Here is a 22,391-nt window from a genome sequence, read left to right as displayed (position 1 = left end):
CCTAGACTGATGTAGCCTAGACTAGAAACTCCAAAAAAGTGACCCCATCTAAGAAACTACACCCCTCAAGGTATTTAAAAGTTACTTTACAAACTATGTTAACCCTTTGTTCCACAAAACTAAATAGCGAATGTAGAAACAATTTTTGAATTTAAATTTTTTGTTACCTTGCCTCAAAAAAGAATAATATAGAGCAACCAAAAATCATATTTACCCCTAAAATAGTCCCAAAACAACAACCACCTTATCCCGTAGTTTCCTAGATGGGGTCACTTTTATGGAGTTTCTACTCTAGGGGTGCATCAGGGGGCTTGAAAGGGTACATGGTGTAAATAAACCAGTCCAGCAAAATCTGCCTTCCAAAAACCATATGACGTTCCCCTTCTTCTATGTCCTGCCGTTTAGCCAAATAGTAGTTTACAACCACATATGGGGTGTTTCTGCAAACTACAGAATCAGGGCAACCCATTTTGAGTTTTGTTTGGCAGTTAACCCTTGTTTTACTCCTGGAAAAAATTGATTATATTGGAAAATTTTCCAAAAAATAGAAATTTAAAAATTGTTTCTCCATCTGCCATTATGTATGCAATTTGTTTGGCTGTTAACCCATTTTTTCCAGTAATAAAGTAAGGGTTAAAATGTAAAATTTTCCAAAAAATAGAAATTTTGAATATAGTTTCTCCATCTGCCATTAACTTTTGTGGAACACCTAAAGGGTTAACAAAGTTTGTAAACCCAGTTTTGAATACCTTGAGGCGTGTACTTTCTTAGATGGAGTCACTTTTTTGAAATTTCTATTCTTGGGGTGCAACAGGGGGCTTCAAATGGCACATGGTATAAACAAAACCAGTCCTGCAAAATCTGCCTTCCAAAACCCATATGGTGTTCCCCTCCTTCTATGTCCTCCCGTTTGGCTAAACAGTAGTTTACGACCACATATGGGGTGTTTTTGCAAACTACAGAATCGGGGCAACCCATATTGAGTTTTGTTTGGCAGTTAACCCTTGTTTTACTCCTGGAAAAAATTTATTATATTGGAAAATTTTCCAAAAAATAGAAATTTTAAAATTGTTTCTCCATCTGCCATTAACTCTTATGGAACACCTAAAGGGTTAACAAAGTTTGTAAACCCAATTTTGAATACCTTGAGGGGTGTACTTTCTTAGATGGAGTCACTTTTTTGACATTTCTATTCTAGGGGTGCAACAGGGGGCTTCAAATGGGACATGGTATAAACAAAATTAGTCCTGCAAAATCTGCCTTCCAAAACCCATATGGTGTTCCCCTCCTTCTATGTCCTCCCTTTTGGCCAAACAGTAGTTTACGACAGAATCAGGGCAACCCATTTTGAGTTTTGTTTGGCAGTTAACCCTTGCTTTTTTCCAGGAAAAAATTGATTATATTGGAAAAATTTAAAAAAAAAATAAATTCATAAAATTTATGTCCATTTGCCATGAAGTCTTGAGGAAGACCTAAAGAGTTAACAAAGTTTGTAAAAACAGTTTTGAAAACCTTGAGGGGTGTAGTTTCTAGAATGGGGTCATTTTTGGGTGGTTTCTGTAACGAGCCCCTGCTCGCTCTATTCTGCTCTCACGGCACTCCCTGATGTGACCACAATATCTGCTGGTTCCGCCGTTGATGATCCAGCCTCAAACGACCGCTCGTGTTGTTTTAATTCTCACAGAACTAACACCAGTCAGGCTGTATGTGAGTTCAAACTGACAATTCTTTATTGAATGCATCACATATATTTATATTGACAGTTGGAACATTGTAAAAATTTATATTGACAGTTGGAACATTGGAAAATTGTAAAACCCCCTCTTATTGGCTATGCAAATGAGGTAAGCAGAGATTAGTTCAAGATCTTGGCTGGGAGGCAGATGGGTGTGGCCATTGTCACAGAGAGATTCAAACCATCACATTACCCCTCCTCCCGGGAAACAGTCCAACAGCCACAGTGGGACCCTCACCGGGTCAACTCGAGGATGTTGGAAAAGTAGTCTTAAGATTCCAGGTCCGTTTGCCAGGATAATCCATCAGCATTCCCGTTTTGAGGCCCTGGCCGATATTGTATGGTAAAATTATAGGGTTGCAAAGCCAAGCTCAACCTTAGTAATCGGCCATTCTCTCCCGCCACCCGGTTTAGCCATATCAAGGGATTGTGGTCCGTCATGACGGTAAAAGAGCGTCCATAGACGTAGGGCTGCAATTTCTTTAAAGCCCAGACTAAAGCCAAAGATTATTTTTCCACGGCAGCATATCCAACTTCACGGGGTAACAACTTGAGGCTGAGATACGCCACCGGGTGCTCCTTCCCATCGTCGCCAACTTGACTTAGTACGGCTCCCAGTCCGAACATGGAGGCGTCTGTATGTACGACAAAGCGTTTGTTAGGATCGGGTGCCGCCAGTATGGGAGCTTGTGTTAGGGTGGTTTTCAACTGTTGAAATGCTGTTTCGCACTCTGGGGACCACAGGACCTGTCAAGGGAGATTCTTTTTGGTCAGGTCAGTCAGTGGTTTGAATATGTCACTATAGTGAGGTACAAACTTTCTGTAGTACCCGGCTGTCCCTAAAAATGCAAGTACCTGGGCCTTGGTTCTGGGAACCGGCCAGTTTAGGATGGCCTCGATTTTTGCAGGCTCCGGGCCTCTGCTTTCCACATCCCACTCTATGTCCCAAATATTGTACAAACCAGATTCCAAAAAAGTTGGGACACTATACAAATCGTGAATAAAAACTGAATGCAATGATGTGGAGGTGCCAACTTCTAATATTTTATTCAGAATAGAACATAAATCACGGAACAAAAGTTTAAACTGAGAAAATGTACCATTTTAAGGGAAAAATATGTTGAATCAGAATTTCATGGTGTCAACAAATCCCCCAAAAGTTGGGACAAGGCCATTTTCACCACTGTGTGGCATCTCCCCTTCTTCTTACAACACTTAACAGACATCTGGGGACCGAGGAGACCAGTTTCCCAAGTTTAGAAATAGGAATGCTCTCCCATTCTTGTCTAATACAGGCCTCTAACTGTTCAATCGTCTTTGGGCCTTCTTTGTTGCACCTTCCTCTTTATGATGTGCCAAATGTTCTCTATAGGTGAAAGATCTGGACTGCAGACTGGCCATTTCAGTACCCGGATCCTTCTCCTACGCAGCCATGATGTTGTGATTGATGCAGAATGTGGTCTGGCATTATCTTGTTGAAAAATGCAGGGTCTTCCCTGAAAGAGATGATGCCTGGATGGGAGCATATGTTGTTCTAGAACCTGAATATATTTTTCTGCATTGATAGTGCCTTTCCAGACATGTAAGCTGCCTATGCCACACGCACTCATGCAACCCTATACCATCAGAGATGCAGGCTTCTGAACTGAGCGTGGATAACAACTTGGGTTGTCCTTGTCCTCTTTGGTCCGGATGACATGGCGTCCCAGATTTCCAAAAAGAACTTAGAATCGTGACTCGTCTGACCACAGAACAGTCTTCCATTTTGCCACACTCCATTTTAAATGATCTCTGGCCCAGTGAAAACGCCTGAGCTTGTGGATCTAGCTTAGAAATGGCTTCTTCTTTGCACTGTAGAGTTTCAGCTGGCAACGGCGGATGGCATGGTGGATTGTGTTCACTGACAATGGTTTCTGGAAGTATTCCTGAGCCCATTCTGTGATTTCCTTTACAGTAGCATTTCTGTTTGTGGTGCAGTGTCGTTTAAGGGCCCGGAGATCACGGGCATCCAGTATGGTTTTACAGCCTTGACCCTTACGCGCAGAGATTGTTCCAGATTCTCTGAATCTTCGGATGATGCTATGCACAGTTGATGATGATAGATGCAAAGTCTTTGCAATTTTTCGCTGGGTAACACCTTTCTGATATTGCTCCACTATCTTTCTGCGCAACATTGTGGGAATTGCTGATCCTCTACTCATCTTGGCTTCTGACAGACACTGCCACTATGAGAAACTCTTTTTTATACCCAATCATGTTGCCAATTGACCTAATTAGTGTTAATTGGTCTTCCAGCTCTTCGTTATGCTCAAATTTACTTTTTCCAGCCTCTTATTGCTACTTGTCCCAACTTTTTGGGGATTTGTTGACACCGTGAAAATTTGAATCAACGTATTTTTCCTTTAAAATGATACATTTACTCGGATTAAACGTTTGATCTGTCATCTACGTTCTATTACAAATAAAATATTGACATTTGCCATCTCCACATCATTGCATTCAGTTTTTATTCACAATTTGTTTAGTGTCCCAACTTTTTTGTACCTCAGACATCCTGATATTACACTTGTCTGGCTTCAGGGTCAGGCCTGCAACTCTGATTCTGTCTAGCACTATGCCCAGGTGTCTGAGATGCTCCTCCCATGTCTGGCTATAGATTGCGATGTCATCAAGATATGCGCATGCAAAATCCTGCAGACCACCGAGGAGTTGATCTATCATTCATTGGAAGGTAGCCGGAGCATTTTTCATCCCGAATGGCAATACCCAGAACTGGTAAAGGCCAAACGCGGTGATGAAGGCCGACTTTGGAATGACGTCCGCCTCCAGGGGAATCTGCCAGTAACCCTTACACAGGTCAATAGTCGTCAGTTAATGTCCCTGAGCTATTTTGTCCAACAAGTCATCCACTCGGGGCATGGGGTAGGCATCTGTCACAGTACAGTCATTCAGTCACCTATAGTCCACACAAAATCGGGTCGTGCCATCCCGTTTTGGGACTAATACTACAGGGGAAGCCCAGGGGCTTGCTGATGGTTCGATCACCCCTAACTCAAGCATCTCCCTAATCTCTGCTCTCATCCCTTCTTGCACAGCTCCGGGAATCCTATAGGCTGATTGTCTCAGGGGCTTCTGCCTGAGCGTCTCCACCTTGTGCACTGCCAAGTGAGTGTATCCAGGGAGTGTTGAGAACATCTCTTTCCGGTCCTGGAGTAATTCCCTGACCTGTTCTTGTTCCTGGGGTCCTAACCCATCTCCTAACTGAACATCTTCCACCCCCCCAGAACGGTTACTGATTGCAGGAATCTCCAGCATCGGCAGGTATTCAGAGTCCCCGGTGGCAGGAGCGCATATGGCGGCTACTGCCTCAGCCCTCTCGTGATAGGCCTTCATCATATTGATGTGGAATGTCCTCTTAATTCTTGTGTCTGCACACCTGGCGACCACATAGGTGGTGTCGCACAGCTGTTTTACCACCTGATAGGGGCCCTGCCAGGAGGCTTGTTATTTATTTTGCTTCAAGGGTTTTAGTACTAGGACCTTCTGTCTGACACAAAAAGTGTGATTCCGAGCAGATCGATCATACCAAACCTTCTGCTGACTCTGGGCTGATTGCATATTCTCATGGACTAGCTCTGTAAGTTCCCACAGTCGATCCCTGAGTTCCAAGACGTAACTAAGGATGGGGAGGCCTTCAGGATCCTCTCCCTCTTCCCACTGGGCCCTCACTAAGTCTAAGGGTCCCCTAACCCTTCGCCCATACAACAGCTCAAATGGTGAAAACCCTGTGGACTCTTGAGGTACCTCCCTGTATGCGAACAGTAGGTGGGGAAGATATATTTCCCAATCCTTCCTACTCTCCACGAAGGCCCAAAGTAGCTGTTTTAGGGTCCCGTTAAATCTCTCGCACAGCCCGTTCGTTTGGGGGTGGTAGGGTGCACTCTGGAGGGTTTTAATACCACAGAGGCACCAGAGCTGCTGGGTCAGCTCGGCGGTGAACTGATTTCCTTGATCAGACAATATCTCCTGGGGAAATCCTACCCTAGTAAACACCCGCAGTAAGGCATCAGCTACCGTGTCAGCCTGGATATTGGATAGGGGAATAGCTTCCGGGTAGCGGGTGGCGCAATCCCCCACTGTAAGAATATACTTCTTCCCAGTGGGCCAATAATGTCTACTGCTCTCCGGCTAAAGGGTTCCCTAATTATCGGCATGGGGTGCAGAGAGGCTTTTGGATGATCCCCCACCTTTCCTACTCTCTGGCAAGTCTCACAGGTCCGGCAGTATTCTCGTACCTCTGCATGTAACCTAGGCCAGAAGAAAGCACGAGACAACCGACTCCAGGTCTTAGCTATCCCTAAATGTCCGGCCAAGGGGATGTCGTGAGCCAGCCTCAATAGCTCCTGTCTGTACTTCTGGGGTACGACTAGCTGTTTGTGGGGGCCCTCGTGATTCCCATTGCCCACCCATTCAGTGTAACGATAAAGAAGCCCTCCCTCCCACTCTATTCTGTCTTCCCCTAACCCCCCTGGATCCTTGCCCGCCCTGTCCCGATAGCACGCTAAAGTAGGGTCTCTCTGGGTTTCTTGCCTAACGTCGGAAGGAGAATCCCAGGACATGGGGTTGTCAAGTCAGGGTAACGTGGGAGGATTTGGTCTTACCTGGGTCCCCATAGGAATGGAGTTGCCTTGTAGGTGGCTTTGTTGTCGGGTGGTCACGGCCATGGCGGTCTCTGGTGCAAATGAAGAAGTCAAATGCCCCAAGTCGTTCCTCAAAAGTACTTCTGCGGGTAACTCACGGAGTATCCCTACTCTCACTTGTCGCTTCCCTGAGCCCCAATCGAGGTGAACTCTGGCGGTGGATAAGCGCAGCACCTTGTCCCCTGCTACCCTGACTGCCACAGTCTGGCCGGTTCGGGCCGACTGAGGGACCATGTGAGGCTGAATAAGGGTAATCGTAGCCCCGGAATTACGAAGTCCCTGGGCCGGCTGCTCATTAACCCATACCGCCTGACGATGGTGCTGCCGATTATCTTCAGCTGCGGCCTGGACGGGATCAGCCTCGAACAGCTCACCAAACTCTTCCAGAACATCTAGAGGGTTGGCCTCGTTCTGGAGGCAATAAGTCGCCGACCTGGATAACTGGGCAGTCTCTTGGTACCTCGGGGATCGGTTAGGGCAATAACGCTGCAGTTGACCCATCTGATAACATGCATAGCACTTAGGCCCGGTAGAAGGTTTTGATTAGGCTACGGGTCTAGAGGCAGCCCACTGAGATACTGGAGTTGGGCTTGAGGTCAGTACACTGGGCCACAGTAGTGGATAGCGCTGGCCTCCAATGGATCTCCGAGAGTCCAGATATTCATTGGCCAAAGTAGCTGCTTCCTGTACCGTCTGTGGCCACTTATCTCGCACCCAATCCCGTACTATCGGACGGGTGTGGTCAAAGAACTGCTCTAAGAGAACTAGCTGGGTGATGTCCTCTATGGTATGAGCATGGCTTTCCTGGAACCAGCCCTTGAGGTTCCGCTGCAGACTATGTGCCCACTCCACATAGGTTAGGTTGCCTTGTTTCTGGGATTCTCGATACTTAATCCAGCTGGCTTCAGGGGTAATGGCAAATCGGGCTAGCAGGGCTTCTTTTACCCGGTCATAATCCATGGCGTCCTCATCCTCCATGGCCCAATACGCATCCGCAGCTTTGCCAGTTAGGTTACTCACCAGTAAGGCAACCCGATCTTGGGACGGAACTTTATGTATCTGGCACAGTCTCTCAAAATCCTGGAGGAACTCTTCTATTTCCTCCTCTCCTTCCTTAAATAATTTGAATGCGCGAAAGGGCAACTTACGGACAGGTGCTGTATTTCTAGGTGCTGTCTCTGATCGCCGTATTTCCGCCATTCTCCACTCATGTTGTCGCTCCAATTCTCTCTCTTGTCGCTCTATTTCTCTCTCTTGCCGCTCATCCTGCAGCTGGATGTCTCTGATGGCATTCTGTATGGCGGTCTCGGATGAGTTGGCACCATATAATGCCAACCGTTCTCTAACTCGTTGCTGAAACAAGGCTTCCACGGACCGAGGTCCAGCATCACCATCCCTCTGATCCATCTCAGCTAACTCACTGATCAAGGTGGCTTTGTTCTTTGTCCCAGCGATCCCTCCTCTGCTCTCAAGTAAATCTTTCAGCGTGTCTCTCCTGCAGGCTGCATAGCTGGTCATTCCTAGTTGTAATTTGGAGTGTCCCAGTAACTGGAGAGCCAATCCCACCGCTGCCACCAATGTAACGAGCCCCTGCTCGCTCTATTCTGCTCTCACGACACTCCCTCATGTGACCACAATATCTGCTGGTTCCGCCTTTGATGATCCGGCCTCAAACGACCGCTCGTGTCGTTTTAATTCTCACAGAACTAACACCAGTCAGGCTGTATGTGAGTTCAAACTGACAATTCTTTATTGAATGCATCACATATATTTATATTGACAGTTGGAACACCTCTTTCAATTGGTAAATTGTAAAACCCCCTCTGGCTCTGCAAATGAGGTAAGCAGAGATTAGTTCAAGAGCTTGGCTGGGAGGCAGATGGGTGTGGCCATTGTCACAGAGAGATTCAATCCATGACAGTTTCTATTATGTAAGCCTCACAAAGTGACTTCAAACCTGAACTGGTCCATAAAAAGTGGGATTTTGAAGATTTCGAAAAAATTGCAAAATTTGCTTCTAAACTTCTAAGCCTTGTAACATCCCCCAAAATATAGACATATGGGGAAGGTAAAGTCATCACAATTTTTGGGGTATTACTATGTATTACAGAAGTATAGAAACTGAAACTTTGAAATTTTCTAATTTTTCAAAAATTTTGGTAAATATGGTATTTTTTTATGCAAAAAAATTAACTTTTTTGACCCAATTTTAGCAGTGTCATGAAGTACAAAATGTGACGAAAAAACAATCTCAGAACGGCCTGGGTAAGTCAAAGCGTTTTAAAGTTATCAGCACTTAAAGTGACACTGGTCAGATTTGCAAAAAATGGCCAAGTCCTTAAGGTGAAATAGGGCTGAGTCCTTAAGGGGTTAAATTTGGTCTCTTTTTCTCATGCTCCCTCTCCGGCCTGGAACCCTGATTCCCCGCCACCTGTAATCACCATGGTAGGCGCATACAAGAACATCGAACGTTGATAGAGCAGATATCAAATTGGATCGTGAACATCACGGGGACGTGCATCATTGTGGGGCAGTAAGTATGCACACGCGTACACAAACTGACTGACAGGGGTCAGCCCCTGCAACTTCTGGGTCTCCAAATTGGGCACATGGCCTGAGCTTGCCCTTTACGCCTTGGAGGTGCTGGCCTGCCTTGCAGCTGGTGTATTGCCTGAACGTGTGTTTAGCACGACTGGAGGGTTATATTTGCCAATGTTTTGGGGTGTACCCTAATTTTAAAAAATAAAAACACATTTTAAAACATAAAGCAGTGTAGGCTACCTCCTCCACCGCCACATCCACCTACACCGCCACATCCACCGCCTCCTCAACCTCCTACTCCATATGGACCTGGTCCTCCTATTGTGTTTTATATTTAAAGTAATTTCCCTATCCACATTTGCTTGCAGAGCACTTGCCATGCTCTTAACCACATTTTGATGACAGTTGCAGCCCTCTAGCGCTTTCCATGACATTTTTACAGCCATTTTAGTGCTCAAAAGTTCGGGTCCCCATTGAATTCAATGGGGTTCGGGGTCAAGTTCGGGTCCCAAACTCGAACTTTTTTCCGAAGTTCGTCTGAACCCGTCGAACCCGAACATCCAGGTGTCCGTTCAACTCTATATAGCAGTGGTACATCACACACAAAAATTGGTGAATTTCACCAGAAAATTTAATTGACTTTTTTATTTTTTGTTTAACCTGTCTACTACAGCATTGATATTTCACACCCCAAAATTAGTGAATTTCTGAGAAATGTAACTGAGAAATTTTTTATTTTTTTTGTACTGGTCTAATAGGTATAGCAGTGGTACATCACACCCAAAAATTGGTGAATGTAACTGACAATTTATATTATAGTTATATCACACCCCTTAATAAGTTTTGTTGGGGGGTCAACAGGTATATCACACCAGTTGTAATTAGTTATTCCAATAGCGTTTGTCCCTCTATCTAGCTGCAGTATCGTAGCAGAATCGCACACAACTGCTGCACAATAAAAATGCACTATAATATACTTTCTATGTTAGAAAGTGTATTATAAGTATATCACAAGCCCTCAGTATGTCACATCTATCGATAGCACACCTATACCAGTCCTTAAAAAGACTTTTGTGGCCCTATTAGCTAGCGTTTGGTGTCCCTAACATTCTGTCCCTGCTTCACACAGCAACCTCTCCCTATACTGGCAAAAAACAAAATGTAAAATGGTTGCCAAATCGGGTTTATTTATAGTGTAGGGGTGTGTCCATGTGCTGAAATGTCTCAATTGGCTGTCCTGACCCAATTTGTCATGGGTCAAAGTTCGGCGCTATGCCAAAACATATGGTGTGTGAGAATATTGCCATATGTTTGCATGTTCAGGGAATCTCGATCGGGCAAAGTTCTCAGCGAAACTACCGCCTGTCGAACCGCAAGTCCATCTCTACTTGCCATTGCAATGCTGATGGATTACTTACCAAATGCTGATCGAGTTGAGGCGGATGCTCAACAGACAAGATCAGTTTTTTGCGGGTTATTGTTCTGGCAGATCAGAGGAAGGGCAAAATAATCAGTGATGTCAACACAAACTTACTGCTGACACCCTCTTCACTCTGTTGGGGGACTTTACTTGTATAAGCATGTAACAGAACAGGTTCTGTAGACATCTATGTGGAATCAGCTGACGTCGGTGTAAAAGGAGTGCACTTCTTCTCAGCGCTAACATCAACCTGTAAGGGTGAGTTCGTACTTCAGTTATTTGGTCAGTTTTGGCCCTGGGACTGCCCAAATAAGTGAAGTGTGCAGTGATTCTGAGAGTGACACCTGTGATCTGCATGTTATACTGACTCACAATATTATTTGATCACCAAAGCAGACTCCCTATGCGCATTACTGCAAGGCACAGTGTTCTACACCACTATAAAGGCTCTCTCCAGCCAGGAAATAGACGCTTTTTAACATAATTCGCCGTAAATAGATCAAACCAAATTTTTCCCCAAAAAATTGGCGAACCAGCAATTTGTTTTTTTTTTATTCGCTCATCTATAATGACAGACACAAACCAAACTTTTACATCTTGTAGAGTTGTGTGATGTAATTATGTTATGTGTGTTAAACATAGATAGTTTAGCAACAATACAAAATGAAATCTGCTACAAAAGAAAGAGTAGGCAAATATATTTGAATAATATTTTATTACAATAATCTAAGAAAATTCAGTAATTTTCTTGAAGGAGCCAACTCTAGCATTCAGAGCACCCCAGTCACTAAACCTTCTGTACTCGCCAGGTCTCAAGCAATATTGGCGACCCTTATAATTTGGAAGCTCATAGAAAATCCAGTAACCATCAAAGACATTGCAGGACTGGATGTCATGGTGGTTAAAACGATCAAAAACTGAAGGACAGTCATCCACTGCTTCCAACATTTTCCCCCCAAAATTATTTCTTTCATAAAGCCTTAGTCTGTAAGATCCTTTATACTGTAATAAAGAAATAAAGAATTGAAAAGAAGTAAAACATGAATTCATGAAATTAAGATAGGCACACTACAATATTGACTTTAAAATAAACCAAATCAATTGATTGACTTTAATTGAAAATGTAAAACAAATATACAGTAAATGCATGCTCTTGATGTAAAATAGCATCATTTTCTCCTGATCATGGCTGAGCTATACTTACAGTGCCTTGCAAAAGTATTCTCCCCCCTTGACTTTTTTCATGTTTTGTTACATTACAGACTTAAGTACAATGGCTTGTTAATCAGAATTTTATGTGATGGATCAGAACACAGTAGTCGTTGGTGAAGCGAAATGAGAAAAATATATAAATAAAACTATTGTTTAGAAATAGAAAACAGAAAATTGGCATATGCGTATGTATTCACCCCATTGTTAGGAAGCCCATAAAAAGCTCTGGTGCAACCAATTGCCTTTAGAAGTCGCATACTTATTGAAATGATGTCCACCTGTGTGCAATCTAAGTGTCATATGAGAGTCATTACATATGCACACCATTTTTGAAAGGCCACAGAGGCTGCAACACCTAAACAAGAGGCATCACTAACCAAACACTGCCATGAAGACCAAGGAACTCTCCAAACTAGTAGGGGAAAGGTTAGGTTACAAAAAAATATCCACATCTTTGATGATCCCCAGGAGTACCATCAAATATATCATAATCAAATGGAAAGAATATGACACAACAGCAAACCTGCCAAGAGACGGCCGCCCACCAAAACTCAAGGAGCTGGCAAGGAGGGCATTAATCACAGAGGCAGCACAGAAACCTAAGGTAACCCTGGAGGAGCTGCAGAGTTCCACATCAGAGACTGGAGTATCTGTCCATAAGACTACAATAAACCATGCCCTCCATAGAGTTGGATTTTATGGCAGAGTGGCCAGAAGAAAGCCATTACTTTCAGCAAAAAACAAAAAGGCACATTGTGAGTTTGCGGAAAGGCATGTGGGAGACTCCCAAAATGTATGGAGGAAGGTGCTCTGCTCTGATGAGACTAAAATTGAACTTTTCGGCCATCAAAGAAAACGCTATGTCTGGCGCAAACCCAACACATCACTCACATCACCCAAAGAACACCATCACAGCAGTGAAACATGGTGGTGGCAGCATCATACTGTGGGGATATTTTTCAGCAGCTGGGACTGGAAAACTGGTCAGAGTTGAGGGAGAGATGGATGGTGCTAAATACAGGGATATTCTTGAGCAAAACCTGTACCACTCTGTGCGTGATTTGAGACTAGGACGGAGGTTCACCTTACAGCAGGACAATGACCCCAAACATGCTGCTAAAGCAACACCTGAGTTGTTTAAGGGGAAATATGTAATTTTGTTGGAATGGCCTAGTCAAAGCCCAGATTTCCATCCAATAGAAAATCTGTGGTCAGACTTAAAGATTGCTGTTCACAAGCACAAACTATCCAACTTGAAGGAGCTGGAGCAGTTTTGCAAGGAGGAATGGGGAAAAATCCCAGTGGCAAGCTCATAGAGTAGGGTACTTTCACACTAACGTTTTTCTTTTCCAGCATAGAGTTCCGTCACAGGGCTCTATACCAGAAAATAACTGATCAGGCATATCTCCATGCATTCTAAATGGAGACTAATCCGTTCAGGATGCATCAGGATTTCTTCAGTTTAGTCGTTTTGACTGATCAGGCAAAAGATTAAACCATAGCATGCTACGGTTTTATCTCCGGCGAAAAAAAATGAAGACTTGCCTGAATGCCGGATCCAGCATTTTCCCCCATAGGAATGTATTGGTGCCGGATCCAGCATTCAAAATATCGGAATGCCGGACCCATCCTTCTGGTCTGCGCATGCGCAGCCCGATAAAAATTTGAAAAAAGATACAAGACGGATCCGTCTGTCCGCATGACAAGCGGAGAGACAGATCCGTTCTTGCAATGCATTTGTGAGACGGATCCGCATCCGGATGCGTCTCACAAATGCTTTCAGTCACATTCAGATCGCAGATCACACTGCCGCAAGTGTGAAAATAGCCTTATCCAAAGCGACTTGGAACCGTGATTGCCGCAAAAGGTGGCTCTACAAAGTATTGACTTTAGGGGGTTAATAGTTATTCACATGGACTTTTTCTGTTATTTTGTCCTATTTTTACATCACAATAAAAAAAATAAAAAAAATAAAGCACCTTCAAAGTTGTGGGCATGTTCTATAAATTAAAAGATGCGAATGCTCATGCAATCCATGTTAATTGCAGGTTGTGAGGCACCAAAACACAAAAAAAGTCAAGGGGGGTTTATACTTTTCCAAGGCACTGTACAATTGGGATTTGTCTTTGTTGATGTATAAAGGAAATTAGCTATTTTTCTTGAACTACCTATATTATATTGCCTATAATAATTTTATGTAGATAATTAGAAGCCAGGCACTGAAAAAGATAATTTAAGCTGCCGAGTATTTGGCGTTGTTTAACCCCTTAGTGACCAAGCACATTTTTTTTTAAATTGCATTCTAAGAGCAAGAACTTTTTTGTTTTTTCATAAATGTACTTGTATGAGGTCTTATTTTTTTGCAGGACAAGTTATAGTTTTTAATGCACAATTTTAAGTACATGTAATGATTGATTAAAGCCAGCCGTTTAACTAAAACCACCTTTGTTTACGTCAGTAAAAACACGTATGGGTGGTCACTAAGGGGTTAACCCCTTCAGGAGCCTGCCATTTTTCACCTTAAGGACCAGGGCATTTTTTGCCAATCTTACATGTGTCACTTTATGTGGTGAAAACGCTTTCACTTATCCAAGCCATTCTGAGGGTGTTTTCTCGTCACATATTGTACTTCATGACAGTGGTAAATTTGGGTCAAAATATTAAATTTTTGTTTATAAAAAGTACCAAATTTACCCAAAATTTGGAAAAATTAGCAAATTTCCAAATGTCAATTTCTCTACCTTTATAATAAATAGTAATACCTCCAAAAATAGTTATTACTTTACATCCCCATATGTCTACTTCATGTTTGGATCATTTTGTGAATGCCATTTTATATTTTGGGGACATTAGAAGGCTTAGAAGTTTAGAATCAAATCTTGATATTTTTCAGAAAATTTCCAAAACTCACCTTTTAAGAACCAGTTTAGGTCTGAAGTCACTTTGTGAGGCTTACATAATAGAAAACACCCAAAAATGACCCTGTTTTAGAAACTACACCCCTCAAGGTATTCAAAAACTTTGCTAACCCTTTAGGTGTTCCACAAGAATTAATTGAAAATGGAGATTAAATTTCAGAATTTCACTTTTTGGGCAGATTTTATCATTTCAATCAATTATTTTCCAGTAGCAAAGCAAGGGTTAACAGCCAAACAAAACTCAATATTTATGGCCCTGATTCTGTAGTTTACATAAACACCCAATATGTGTTTGTAAACTGCTGTATGGGCACACGGCATTGCGCAAAAGGAAAGGAATGCCATATGGTGTTTGGAAGGCAGATTTCACTGGGATAATTTTAAGCTGCCATGTCACATTTGAAGACTCCGTGATGCACCTCTAGAGTAGAAACTCCAAAAAAGTGACCCCGTTTTAGAAACTACACCCCTCAAGTTATTTAAAACTAATTTTACAAACTTTGTTAACCCTTTAGGTGTTCCATAAGAATTAATGAAAAATGCAGATAACATTTAAGAATTAAACTTTTTTTGGTAGATTTTCCATTTTAATCCATTTATTTATTACCCTGATTCTATACTTTAGGCCTCATGCACACAACCGTTTTTTTTTTTTACGGTCCGCAAAAACGGGGTACGTTAGTATATTTTAACTTGAAGCATCCCCATCACCATGGGAATGCCTCTATGTTAGAATATACTGTTGGATATGAGTTACATCGTGAAAACTCATATCCGACAGTATAGTCTAACACAGAGGCGTTCCCATGGTGATGGGGACGCTTCTAGTTAGAATATACTTCAAACTGTGTACATGACTGCCCCCTGCTGCCTGGCAGCACCCTATCTCTTACAGGGGGCCGTGATCAGCACAATTAACCCCTCAGGTGCCGCACCTGAAGGGGTTAATTGTGCGTATCATAGCCCCCTGTAAGAGATCAGGGGCTGCCAGGCAGCAGGGGGCAGACCCCCCCTCCCCAGTTTGAATATCATTGGTGGCCAGTGTGCGGCCTCCCCCAGCCCCCCCTTCCTCCTTCTATTGTATTAATACGTTGGTGGCACAGTGTGCGGCCTCCCCCGGCCCCCCCTCCCTCCCTCTATTGCATTAATAACATTGGTGGCAGTGTGCGGCCTCCCCCGGCCCCCCTCCCTCCCTCTATTGCATTAATAACATTGGTGGCAGTGTGCGGCCTCCCCCGGCCCCCCCTCCCTCCCTCTATTGCATTAATAACATTGGTGGCAGTGTGCGGCCTCCCTCGACCTCCCCTCCCTCCCTCTATTGCATTAATAACATTGGTGGCAGTGTGCGGCCTCCCCTCCCCCCCCCCCCGATCATTGGTGGCAGTGGAGTTCCGATCGGAGTCCCAGTTTAAACGCTGGGGCTCCGATCGGTAACCATGGCAACCAGGATGCTACTGCAGTCCTGGTTGCCATGGTTACTTAGCAATAGTAGAAGCATCATACTTACCTGCTGGCTGCTGCGATGTCTGTGTCCGGCCGGGAGCTCCTCCTACTGGTAAGTGACAGGTCTGTGCGGCGCATTGCTGTCACTTACGCTAAGTAACCATGGCAACCACGACTGCAGTAGCGTCCTGGTTGCCATGGTTACCGATCGGAGCCACAGCGATTAAACTGGGACTCTGATCGGAACTCTGCTGCCACCAATGATCAGGGGGGGGGGGAGAGGGGAGGCCGCACACTGCCACCAATGTTATTAATGCAATAGAGGGAGGGAGGGGGGGCTGGGGGGGGGCACACTGTGCCACCAATGTTATTATTACAATAGAGGGAGGGAGGGCCACCAATGAAATTTAAACTGGGGAGGGAGGGGGGTCTGCCCCCTGCTGCCTGGCAGCCCCGGATCTCTTACAGGGGGCTATGATACGCACAATTACCCTTTCAGGTGCAGCACCTGAGGGGTTAATTGTACGGATCACAGCCCCCTGTAAGAGATCGGGTGCTGCCAGGCAGCAGGGGCAGTCATGTACACAGTTTGTTGTATATTCTAACTAGAAGCGCCCCATCACTATGGGAACGCCTCTGTGTTAGAATATACTGTCGGATCTGAGTTTTTTTCAGATCCGTCTGTATGAAAGTAACCTACGGCCACGGATCACGGACACGGATGCCAATCTTGTGTGCATCCGTGTTCTTTCACGGACCCATTGACTTGAATGGGTCCGTGAACCGTTGTCCGTCAAAAAAATAGGACAGGTCATATTTTTGGGAGGGACAGGATACACGGATCACGGTCTCAGCTGCCCCCTGAGACCGTGAGGCCTAAGCCGTGTGCATGAGGTCTTAGGCCTCATGCACACGGCTATTGGGCGGCTGTGGCCGTATTGCGGCCCGCAAACGGCAGGTCCGCAATCCACAGCCGCCGGCAGTGTGCACCCTGCATCACGGATGCGGACCCATTCAATTGAATGGGTCCGCAATTCCGGATGGACGGAAGGGAGTTACGGAATGGAACACCGGAAGCACTGCGGAATGCTTCCGTGGTGTTTCTTTACGTTGTTCCACACAGCAAAAAATATGACGTCATTTTTTTTTGTGGTGCGAACAGACCACAGACCCATTCAAGTTAAACGGCCGTGTGCATGAGGCCTTACACTGAAAAGTACACTCCATAATGGTAGTTTATTAAAACTGGTGTTTTAGATGCTAATTAGCCCCCATAGCTGGTGGTGGATCCGCCTAAGTTATAAAGAGGCAACGGCCTCTACATAATTTTGGCGTATCCTGTGCCAGTCTAAATGTAAGCCAGCTTCCTTGTTGGCTTAAATTTAGACCATTTTCTACACAAATAATTAATGACCCTCAATGTAAATACAGTCATATACATGCTCAATGTTCTTACTGTCAGAAAAAAAGGCACGCACTTGTGGGATAGCTATGCAAGATCTGATGGAATCATTAAATCCCATCCAGTCTTGAAATTCTGGATACTCTCCTCGTTTTAGAAAATACTGATATCCTTTATAGTTTGTGCATTCATATACTATCCAGGAACCACTTATGACTCGAACAGAATTACATCGCCTGATATAAGAATTCATATTAGGGCAGTCGTTGACACAGTCATAGTGGTGACCCTGGAAATTTTTCTCTTCGTACAAGATTATCTGCATCTGTAAGACAAAAGACTAAATATTTAGTGTGCTGAAATCTCTGAGATACTAACTTTATAGACTTGTCAGTCTTCTCTAACGAAGTCTAGGTTAAAGTGCAATTCCACCATTGTATGACAATTTTCTTTAGCAGATTTTAGCAGAGCCCATTCAGAGCTGTCACAGATCATTTACTATATTGATGTATGAGACACAAAATCCTTCTAAAGCTTCTTTACTGAATCTAGAAGTCCTGGAAACAGATCAGGATAATCATATTTCACAGTACATGAGTTTCTTTAAAGCAGTTTGTTGTATGGGACACGGGAGCTGCAGTGGCATAGACTTAAAAAATTGAAAGGTGGGAATAGACCTTTAAGTCTCCATTTTCACAATTATAAAGGAAATATATAAAACAAATTGCTCTTCCAGAGGAATCTGCTACTATACCGGTGCTGTTAACAACGGTGTCCACAGAATTTAGAAAGTAAGACAAAAAGAGTGCTCCTAGTATAGCACTGCAATATAAATAACTGCACAATTTCATAATACAGTGTTTCCTGAAGAGTAAAATTACCTTTATACTCGCATGTAACGTATTGCAATGTAAGATGCTAAATAAAGCAGCTTTCAGTTGTATTTTACGAAATACAGTACATTACTATAAATAAAGCTTAACCAATCTCTGTCATAAATTGTCTAACTTAACAATTTTACCTTCACTGATGTTTTATGCAAGAGGTGACACCGGTAAGCCCTTGTTACAAAGAACACAGGCAGTTAGTGTCCTTTATATACATTTCACAGGTCACACATAATGGACACATTTAACCTAACAACAGGAATGGACAGTTCTGTTTTGTCTCCATTATATAACTCTACAACATTCTTTTCACTATTGTACAAATGTCAATTGCAAGTTGAGATTTTACTTTACGGTTTACACGATTGAAAAAATAACAGAACAGATAGAAAGATCTGGGTCTGAACACATAATTTACGTTACCCATAATAGTAACAATGTGACAGTGCATTACAATTTGATCGGATTGCTAAAATCAAATGATTTAACCTAGTTCACCATAAAAACATATACTTTGTTGACAGACCTGTTACAGGAATAATAATAATATAATAATAACAATAATAATTATTAGGGGTGCAACGAAATTCCGGCGGCCGAAAATATCGGCCGAAAATGGGCCTGATCCATTTCGGCCGATATTGGTACATATCGGCAGAAAATATGGTCGCGCGCACCATGTTCTGCACCATGTTCTCCTGAGCCGGCCGGCACAGCGGAGGGAGGAGGAGGAGGAGGGAGTCCCTCCGTCCCCACTGTGCACGGCTGCCGCTGAACACCAATGAGGACAGAGTAGGAGGAGGAGGGGAGGGACTGTGGCCACTGCGCTTCCAATGAATGTGCCGGCCATATCCCACAGGGTCCCCCTCCTCTCCCCCATCATTGGTGGCAGTTTGCAGTTCCGATCGGTTACCATGGCAGCCAGGAGTCACGCTGCTGAAGTCCTGGCTGCCATGGTATGTTAGTGAGCAGAGAGCAGCACATTATACTCACGTGCACTGTGGCCGCCGGTCGCTCCTTCTTCTGTCTGTGCGGCGGATAGCTAATGCTTACAGCATTAGCAATGTGCCGCACAGACCTATGAGAAGAAGGAGCGACCGGCGGCCACAGCGCACGTGAGTATAATGCGCTGCTCTCTGCTCACTAACATACCATGGCAGCCAGGACTTCAGCAGCGTGACTCCTGGCTGCCATGGTAACCAATCGGAGCCCCAGCATTACACTGCTGGGGCTCCGATCGGAACTGCAAACTGCCACCAATGATGGGGGGGAGGAGGGGGACCCTGTGGCCACTGCCACCAATGATTAATACTGGGGAGGGAGGGGGGGTTTGCGTTACCAGAGGGGGAAGATCAGAGGCTGGGGAAGGGGGGCAGATCAGAGGCTGGGGAAGGGGGGCAGATCAGAGGCTGGGGAAGGGGGGCAGATCAGAGGCTGGGGAGAAGATCAGAGGCTGGGGAAGGGGCCCTATAATATGATTTATTAAATTCATGAAAAAGAATTATTAATAAAATCATTAAAAAAAAAGTATTTTAAAAGTATTTGGGCAAAAAGGCAGTTTCGGTTTCGGTTTTCGGTCAACGGCATCCTGAATTTTCGGTTTCGGTTTCGGACCAGAATTTTCATTTCGGTGCACCCCTACTATAATAAAATGTTTATTGTTAGATGAATAAATTGCTGAAAACAAGTATTTTCTAATATTCTATATATTTCTATTTAAGCAATACATTTCTTTAACCTGATGACACACTATGAGCAGAATGTATAATGGAATGGCGGCAGCTCCCACACCAGGATGCAACTCCTCTGCCTGTGCAATCAGAGAGGAACAACAAAAACAGTGTTGTAACACACAGCTGATATATTACTTTAAGGCTAGGTATACACAACAACATTTGTCGCGCAACATTTTGTCGCACCAATGTCGCACAACAATCTTTATAATGGTAGTCTATGGTGTCGCACTGCGACATGCGACATGCTTCCACTGCGACACAACAGTCGCAAAAAACCCATTCAAGAAGGATTTTTCTGCGACTGTTGCATCGCAGTTGCAGCATGACGCATGTCACAGTGCAACACCGTAGACTACCATTATAAAAATTGTCATGCGACACATGTTGCAGTGTAGTTGTGCCCTATGTGTCATCGTGCAGACCTAGCCTAAAGGGTCCCTAGGTTATTGCTGGTCAAGCCTGTCATTTCTGAGAGATTATTTAGGGAGAAGTATTGAGTACTTTGAATTTTACAGACCAATGTTTTTGTTCTTCCAGGAGCTAATCTGTTGCTAGAGGTGTCTGGCAAAACCTTTCTCCTCTTTCTGAGCATGCATGTGTAATGCCCTTGGAGTATGCACATTTGTAGATATTTGCCCAATTGCTACTACCTAAAGTCATCAACTCCCTACTTTTTTTGCACTTTGTAGGGTTAACTTGCACTGATTTATGATGTATGCCATTGTTTACATTTTTACTGTTTTATATTGTTGAACTGCATTTGATATGTTTGTTGTAATATGTCCTGTTCATTTGCACTGTTATCACACTATATCTCCACTGCACTGTGGAAAGGGTTAATGCACAGCCAATTAATATTGAGAGACTTTGGGACTTTCTACCTATGCAATTAGAAGTTAGAACTCTTCCAGAGTTACTATAAAGGACTATAGAAAGTTTTGGAGAGAAAAAAACTAAAAAACACACTGTCATTATGACGGTCTTGTTAACTCTGATGTTTATGCCTACTTCGTCATTCCCATATACTTGTATTAAAACTCTATACAGGTCTATGACAGACTGAAATTGCAACACTGTCTTAGTTTTGGCTGTGTTATTCCACTCTATTCCTCCTTCTAGAAGGTTCTAGTTCGGTTATAAACTATATATAAGGAGAGCAGTTAGAGGCCCTAGTTATCTGCAGATAGGGATCTGTGTATAGTAAAAAAGACTCTGGTGAGAACACACAAGTAAGGCTAGTTTCACACTAGCGTTCGGCTGTCTGCTCGTGTGCTCCGTTTGAAGGGGCTCACGAGCGGACCCGAACGCTTCCGTCCAGCCCTGATGCAGTCTGAATGGATGCGGATCCGCTCAGACTGCATCAGTCTGGCGGCGTTCAGCCTCCGCTCCGCTCAGCAGGCGGACACCTGAACGCTGCTTGCAGCGTTCGGATGTCCGCCTGGCTGTGCGGAGGCGTGCGGATCCGTCCAGACTTACAATGTAAGTCAATGGGGACGGATCCGTTTGAAGATGCCACAATATGGCTCAATCTTCAAGCGGATCCGTCCACCATTGACTTTCAATGCAAAAGTCTGGACGGATCCGCTGAGGCTAATTTCACACTTAGCTTTTTTTTGCCAATATAATGCAGACGGATCCGTTCTGAACGGAGCCTCCGTCTGCATTATTATAATCGGATCCGTTCAGAACGGATCCGATCGAACGCTAGTGTGAAAGTAGCCTAACTAGAAGAAGAGCCACAGATCCTATGCCAACCCTTTGGCCAGGGTATCAACCTTCTAAGAGAAAGAGAGGACAGCTAGCCCAGGCCTTTCTTTAGCACATAACCTTCTTCTGCCAGAGATGAGACGTGAAAGTTCCTACAGTAAAAAAGCACATTGGTTTACTGCAAACCCTGACTTTCCAGACATATTTCTCATTGAGAGGCACCATGCCTTAATATCCCTTCAGAGAGCAGCAACATGTGGTGACACGTTTATGGTGTCTCGGAGACCAAGAGTAGCTTTTGGAATAACCTGACACATGTGTATGGGAAAGTCAGATAGCTGGAGATTTATTAATTATTATTATTTATTTATTTTTACTCACATATATAGCGCTGACACATTCAGCAGTGCTTTGCAGACATTATCATCACTTGCTATCCCCAATAGCTCACACTCTAAGTTATCTATTAGTATGTCTTCAGAGTGTGGGGGGGAAACTGGAGTACCCAGAAGAAACCTACGCAAACAAGGTGAGAACATACAAACTCCATGGATATGTTGTTATTGATAGGATTCAAACTTTGGACCCCAGAGCTGCAAGGCACCGGTGCTAAACACTGAGCCACTGTGGTGTCCAAGAGAAACCTTGTGGGCACTGCTATTTAGTCCAGAGCAGACAGAAGCAGTATCA

The 22,391-nt window shown here is 44.0% G+C and overlaps 1 protein-coding gene across 1 annotated transcript; it reads right to left on the bottom strand.

Annotated features, from left to right (window-relative positions):
• Positions 1–11,122: 11,122 nt before the first annotated feature.
• On the bottom strand, positions 11,123–17,696 carry LOC122944644 (gamma-crystallin M2-like). The gene is made up of 2 exons (XM_044303161.1): positions 17,448–17,696; positions 11,123–11,398 (listed from the first exon to the last, which is right to left on the bottom strand). The coding sequence occupies exons 1-2, from the start codon at positions 17,694–17,696 to the stop codon at positions 11,123–11,125; spliced, it is 525 nt and encodes a 174-aa protein (XP_044159096.1).
• Positions 17,697–22,391: the final 4,695 nt, after the last annotated feature.

The sequence above is a fragment of the Bufo gargarizans genome, chromosome 8, assembly GCF_014858855.1.
Source record: "Bufo gargarizans isolate SCDJY-AF-19 chromosome 8, ASM1485885v1, whole genome shotgun sequence".
NCBI classification, from domain to species: Eukaryota; Metazoa; Chordata; class Amphibia; order Anura; family Bufonidae; genus Bufo; species Bufo gargarizans.
Note: the sequence above shows the minus strand (reverse complement) of the source record. Positions and strands in the feature narration are given on the sequence as shown.